General features: G+C 50.8%; 1 protein-coding gene across 1 annotated transcript; it reads right to left on the bottom strand.

The window, feature by feature from the left end:
- Nucleotides 1-2: 2 nt before the first annotated feature.
- LOC133408139 (protocadherin alpha-3-like) lies at nt 3-2590 on the bottom strand. The gene is given in 8 exon segments (XM_061686646.1): nt 3-11; nt 122-1378; nt 1380-1613; nt 1615-1686; nt 1688-1840; nt 1842-2027; nt 2029-2067; nt 2069-2590. Coding segments are annotated over 8 exon segments (2391 nt in total). The 5' UTR covers nt 2510-2590.
- Between the last annotated feature and the right edge of the window lie 4679 nt (nt 2591-7269).

Raw genomic sequence — 7269 nt, forward strand, 5'->3', positions numbered from 1 at the left:
CACTAAATAGACTGAGGTAAGAATCAATCGATTCAGCACCAAGGACAGACACTTTCTGACCAATGAATTGACCTGAATGCATCCGCCAGAGGCTTAAAACAGTGTGCTTATATTTTCCTACCTTCTCACAATGAGGCAAAGTCTGAGTCCTGCCGAAGGTGTCCCCCCCGTGAATGCTGATGAGTTCCGCTTCCCCCGGCGGAAAGGGCGAGGGGAAGAGCACCAGGTCGCTCTTGAGCGTGTCCGAGCCCAAACACACGTCATACTGCTGAGTGGCTTTGGAGTAAGACCGGCTCCCGTCGGGGCGGGCGCCGATCGTCGGGGCGCCGTCCGTCCGTCCGCGGCATTTGAAGGCCGCGAAAGCCAGCAGGCCGAGCAGAAAGACGAGCGACACGGCCGCGATGGCGATGAGCAGATACAAGTGGAAACGGGAGAAGCTCTCCTCCTTTCCGGGCACGTGTCTGAACGGAGCGCGGACGTCGGCTGCGCTTTCCAGCACCAGCACGTCAATAGACACAGTAGCTGACAGGGAGGCTTCTCCGTGATCACACACCAACACCACCAAGGGGTGACTTTTCAGGTCATCGTCACTCATTCTCCTCTTGGTCCGAATCTCCCCGGTGCCGCTTCCGATCCGGAAGAGCCCGTCGTCGCCGCCTTTGGGCTCGGACAGGCGATAGGAGAGCAGCGCGTTGTATCCCGAGTCTGCGTCGACGGCCCTGATCTTCGCCACGAAGTATCCCGCTTCGGCAGAAAAGGGGACGCTCTCGCCGTTGGCCGAGCCGTGCTCGGAATAGGGCGGCAGGACGCCGGGACTGTTGTCGTTCTCGTCCAGGATGAAGACGTTGACGCTCGCCTCGCCGCTCAGCGGAGGAACGCCGCGGTCCGCGGCCTGGACTTTGAACTCGAACGTCTTGAGCGCCTCGTAGTCGAACGACTGCACAGTGACGATCTCGCCGCTCTCCGAGTCGATGTTTATCATCGTCGTTATCGGAATCGAGTCGGTGGCGCTTTGCAGCAACGAGTAAGTCAGGCGCCCGTTTTGATGGACGTCGTCATCGACTGCAGTCACTTGATGTATTACCGCTCCCGGTGGACTATTTTCTTTGATGTAAACATTCACGAGGGGCTCCGAGAAGCGAGGCTTGTTGTCGTTCACGTCCAAAACATGAACATAAAATACACTTGTGCTGGACAGAGGTGGACTTCCCTTATCTTTGGCCACGATGCTGATGTTGTAGTGCGCCGCGCTTTCTCTGTCTAGCGGCTCAGCAACTAGCAGAGAAAAATAGTTTTTGTAATTTGCTTCCAGTTTAAATGGAACTTCGTTTTGAATCTGTACAGTCACATGACCGTTCTCACCGCCGTCTTGATCAAAAAAGCGACACCAGTGCCACTGCCGTGCCCACGCCGGCGTCCTCTGGCACGGCGTTTTTCAACGACGTCAACGTGACCTCGGGAACGTTGTCGTTGACGTCCAGCACCTCGAGCAGCACTTTGCAGTGAGCGGACATGGGAGGGTTGCCCTTATCGCTGGCCTCCACCCTTATCTCGTAGGCTCTTTTTTCCTCGTAGTCAATTTGACCTTTCACCTTAATCACACCCGTTTCCCCCCTCGATTTCAAATACGTCGAGCACGTGATCTTGATCTTTGCTTCTTAACGAATACGCGATCTCGCTGTTTAAAACCGTCGTCGGCATCAGTGGCGTTCACCGTCACGATTCTCGTGCCAAACGGTGCATTTTCTGTCACTGTCGCCTTATATAGAGACTCGGTGAAGGTCGGAATGTTGTCGTTGTTGTCTAAAACGTTGACTATCAGTTGCGACGTGCCAGACTTTGGCGGGGCTGCCACCGTCTACCGCCGTCAGCGTCATTGCGATGCGAGGCAGCGTCTCTCGATCCAAAGCTTTCTTCAGCACCAGCTCAGCCGAGACGCCGGCGGCGCCGCCGCCGCCGCCTGCTTTGTGCACCGCTAATGCGAAATGCTCGTTTTGACTCAATCCATACGTGCCGATGCTGTTTTTTACCCACATCCGCATCACCGGCTTCAGACAATGCGAATCTAAACGCCCGGCAATGTGCTCTCTGCGATGTATAAGTGCTGCGTTTTCGCGGTGAACAAAGGCGCGTTGTCGTTGACATCTAAAATGTCGACATCGATGCGGTAGAGTTTGAGCGGATTGTTTATTACCGCCTCCACGCTGATGGAGCATTTCACCTCCTCCGTGCAGAGCTCCTCTCTGTCTATTCTCTCATTTACATAAAGCGCTCCGGTCTGTAGATTGACCTCGAGGAATTTCTTCTTTGCGCCGGCAGCAATTTGAAACAAACGGGAGCGCAGGTCCTGCACGTTGATATTGAAATCCTTGGCGATGTTTCCGACGACGGTGCCGGGGTTTGACTCCTCCGGGATGGAATAAGAGAGCTGTCCAGATGCTGTTTCCCAGTAACACTCCAGTAGAAGAAGCCCCAAATAAATCCCCCCAAATCTCCATCTGCAAGGCATATTTATGTCCACTCTTTGCAAAGCGTGAATTCCAAACAATTCCGTATTTTGGCACGTGCACCGCGTTTGTTCCTCCGTCGTCCGTCTCTTTATAACAAAGACTGAAAGGATCTCTCTCTTCCAGCATCTGAAACCGGGAGGGGCCTCAATGCATGAAGAGAAGAGCGGCTCGTCCTCCTCTGATGGAGAAAGAGCGACGCTTGGTGGTCAAAGTGGGTATGTGCAGCGGCGACTGCATTTTTCATCATGCTCTCAACGAGCCATAAAAACACCGAGGAAAAGGAATGAAGCAGTTTTATTGCGAATGAGAGAGAATGACCTTGAGGGATTTTAGGGTTGCTTTTTTCTTTTCTTTTCTGTTTTTTTTTTTTACCCCAAAAACGGAAAGTACTGCATTCAACGTCATCTCAAATATCACAGTATGGAAATATGTTCTGTGCCCTCCTTAATCTTCTGCTCTCTGATTTTCTCTCTTAACCTCGAGGACAAGGAATCATTTGAACTGTACGAACACATGAGATGAGAGGATGCCTTCCCATGTTTTTGCATTCCTTCACAATTTATCATCCATTTGTATGAACGGCCATTTGCGCGCTAATCCCAGGATTAATCCTCTGCGGCATAAACTCCCGCCCTATTTCCCCCTGGTCAAAAAACATGATTTTAATTTGGAGAAAATATTAATAAATCATCACACACTGATCCACAATCACCCCCCCCCCCCCTCCTCACCCCAGCAACAATATGCATTACTGTATTAATCGTACCTCACAATGACGCAGATTTGCCAAATGCCGAGAGCGTGAGCATGATTAAAAGCACCGTTTTGTGTATTTATACTCAGAAAAAGTCACCTTTACCATCACGTGATGATGATTCATATCGTTGGATAATTACAGTCGGGATTATCAAAACCAGTCCGGAATCCTGGATAATCTACAGCCCGCACACAAGTGTTACTCAGCAAAGTCAAACCCGAATTTATCTGTTAAAAGCATCGGGCTCATCACGCTTCTGCCCTGCGGCCCGCTGACCTCGCGACCTTATTTGCTGGCGATTTGAGCACAAATCTCTGCCGCTTTCCAAGAAACCATAAACGGGACGACGTCGGCGGTTGCGATCATGAATCCCGCAAGACGGCAAAGTTGGGACTTCCGACTCAACATTTCCAAAGAAACACTTCAAACATGTCTCATCAAATGTATTCGGCACTCTTTGTCCTCTAAAATGTAACGGCTCTCACGCAGATAGATTAACCATCTGCATCCTTGTTTGTGATTTATTTGTATTTAGATGAAGGCGAACATGCGTATCTTGGCGCGGGAGCAAAGGTGAGAGGACGAGGGCAGCGGGGAGTGGGTTGTATTTTTGGCGTGCTTGTTTTATTATTTAAGAGGTGCGCCACATCTGATCGCATCATCTTGGCGTGGAGGGCCCGTCGTGCGTGTGTGTGTTCCAGCTGCGCGAGAGGGGGTCGGGGGTTCCAGCTGAACAGGCTCCAAGACGAGCGTGCACCCCCATCCCTCTTTTTCTCTCGCCTTCCTGTCTCCATAGTAACGCCATCCCCCGACGGGGACACGACGCCAGTAGAAATAAATAATAGTAAATAGACTGGAGGTTTTGAGCCACTTGTAAATCTTCATCAATCGCCATTGATGGAGTCCACTCTCACTGAATGAATCCGACCACATCAGGCTCAAAGCGTGCACCCGAAATAAAGCAAACAAAGCCCACCCGGGTGTGAACTGGCCTGGCAACAGTTGCGTCTGGGTCGCTCTCGCCGCACTGCTACTGCATATTCACGCCGCGGCGGCCGCGTTGACTTTGCGCCTCCACGCTGAAGAGGGCCCGCGTGACCTTTTCAATCAGCCAACAGTGCCCTCTCCGGAGACCCCCCCCCCCCCCACCCCCACCACTTCCACCCCGCAAGCCGCACACTCGCCTCATTTGACGACGTATATCACGTGCCGATGCCTTTCTCCCTGTTGTTCATGCAAACTTAAGAGTAGCTGCGGTGCGGCCTTGAGCGTTGTCTGCTAGGACCGCGCCCCAAACCCACAAGCGTATTAATGAGGCAAGAAATGCGAACAAAGGATGAAAAAGGGAAGTCAAATATGTTCACTCTGAACCATCGGAGTGACACACTTGCGGAAAGATAAGTACGAACATGAATTGAGAGAGGAAAAGATTTGCATGGACAATCAATGCGTGTTTGGGTTTGCGTGAGTGGGAGGAAATGATACAATATTTCACATTATATTTAGAGGCAGACGTACAGCAGCACAGACCCGATCCCTCACATCTAAAAGCGATGCGCGTGCTAAAATGAAGAATGTCATAAAACCCCACGAAGAAGTGCAAACAAATCGGCGCTTCTTCCACTGGTTGGTTGGGAAAGTGGGACAGGGGGGCGTCCGACCAAAACAAGAGCCGGGGCTTTGCAATATGGAGCGTGGCACACGCGCGCCACTGAAACACACACACACACAAACACATTGTTCACTCGTTCGCAAAGCACAATGCCCCCGAATCGCGTCCTGAGTTACTCGACTGTCAGACGACAGGCGGGCAAAGCGGCAGGCAGGCTGTCTGTTGACGGTGGCATGTCGTTGACAGCGTGTCAGGAAAGGACACTTTGGAAACGTGTTGTCTCCGTTTAGCGTCAAAGACGAGTGTGCGTTTGACGCGATGCTGTCGCACCACGTAAGCGCTGACAAACATCCAAATATGTGATTGATTACGCGAGAGATACTGTACATATCGCAAGATAAATGTCATATAAGCATGTTTCGATTTGGGGCCTTTCTTCCAAGTCGCATGTCAGCAAAACAATTGATTTGCTTCTTAAAAACAGACGCAATCATCGGATCTGTCCAGAAAACCAGACACGCGATATAACAGCAGTACAGAAATAATAATAATGATCATCATAATGATAATCAGATGGTCGGAGCGATGCGGCCGCCCTGGGCTCTCCTGATTGGTCCACCAGTTGATGTGTTTCCACGGGGAGCAGCCAAAATTGATTCGCGAGCTCCTCTCTTGTCACCATGGCAACGCAGATGCAAGCCCTCGGTGCCGCTCCCTACTTCCTGCCCCTCCTCTGGACCTTTCTTTGTGAGGAAACAGGCAACGATGTCAACCGCATATCATGTTGCATCATCTTCCTGGCATCTTATTCGTAGATTTTCTCTTTTCCACACGCACACATACACACATACACACATATTTTCGAGATGTTCTCCATCTTTGATACGCTCAGCACACCCACACAGAGAAAACGCAGCCAGACCGAAACCATGTTTGTGGGATTAGGAGTACATCTGGCTCCATAGTCAATCACGGATAACCTAGATTTGTCGATCAAAAATGCTTGATAGGAGGGAGAGGGCGTGGACCAGGCAGATATGGGAAAAAAAAAAAAAAAAATGGGACGGCTACCCGTGGATCAATACTGCCGCATGAACTCAATAGAGAGACCAGTGAATACACCACCGCATACGGGTGCAGTGACCAGCTAAATAATTGACCATCGACACACGGAGGACATTGCGTTCTGATTTTCCGCCACAAGGGGGCGCGTGCCTCCTTTTCGCATGCTCAGCCTGGGCCGCCGTTTGAAAGCCTCCCTCACGCTGGAGAAGAGAGAGCGTATCACGTGGCTCAGATATCCCATCGCTCGAGTTGACGTCGCCTGTCTGCGGGAAATGAAAACGCTGGCAAGGTGCGAAGTTGCATGAAACAACGCTTGCGATCGAAAGAGGGAGCGATGTACCGCAGCATGCAGGCGGACAAACATATCGATGTGACATATTTGTTCACACTGATGATTCTCCGTGATGACCCGAGTGACCTGTAGAAGCGTTGTGCAAGGGCTATTTTTACTTGCTTATTAGTCACGCCGAACGGATTGTTGCGCCCACCAGTGCTGCTTGCATGGGAAGAGCAATGGAGGAGCAGACCTGCTGCATGCGCTCAGGCTTGGCCCGCTTCCTTTATATAAAAAAAAAAAAAAAAAAAAAGCACAGCGGGCGGGAGTGCGTCTGAATAATAGACGAGCGTGATGTTGGAAGTGCACGAGGCTGGAATGGTTTTGTGAGCTTTGCTCCACTTTCCAGCAGAAGATGACCACACAGTGGTGTCAATGTGACTTTTGCGATGAGCCTTTCAGTCTTTTCAGCAGCTCGCGGATCAGCCGGCACCGGCTTCCTCTTTCGATAGCATTCAAACCTCAAACCAATGAAAAGGTTCCCACGCGCGCGTGAACTTTATGAATCGCAGTATTTGCAGTCCGTGTAACGAGGGAGCACTTGTGATGCACGCATTTGAAATGAATGCAGTCAGCGATCGGAACCCATGCAACAGACGATATGAATTCAGAGGCTAAAGCAAACAAGACAACGACACGACACAGGATGAGAGTGAACGGCGTGTTTAGTCTGGACTTTCTGCTGCCTCCTTGAAGCTACTTTTCGCGGCATCGCCAAGATGATTCGACCGAATCGCATTCGAGCAGTAACTTCTTCTCGCAAATCATCACTCGACACGCTTTGCAGAGGCCTCAATCCATGCAGGGCCGACGGGGATATTGACGTTTGTGGCAGAAAACACACGCTTGAACTTGAAACTATTCAAGTTAGCTACTCAACGTGAGGTAATATGTGGAGTTTAGTTGTTTGTTTGTTTTTCTCCACTGTGTGATGAGTCCTGGAGCTCCACTACTAATAAATACTACCACCACGACCACCACTATTTCTGGA

The sequence above is a fragment of the Phycodurus eques genome, chromosome 9, assembly GCF_024500275.1.
Source record: "Phycodurus eques isolate BA_2022a chromosome 9, UOR_Pequ_1.1, whole genome shotgun sequence".
Taxonomy (NCBI): Eukaryota; Metazoa; Chordata; class Actinopteri; order Syngnathiformes; family Syngnathidae; genus Phycodurus; species Phycodurus eques.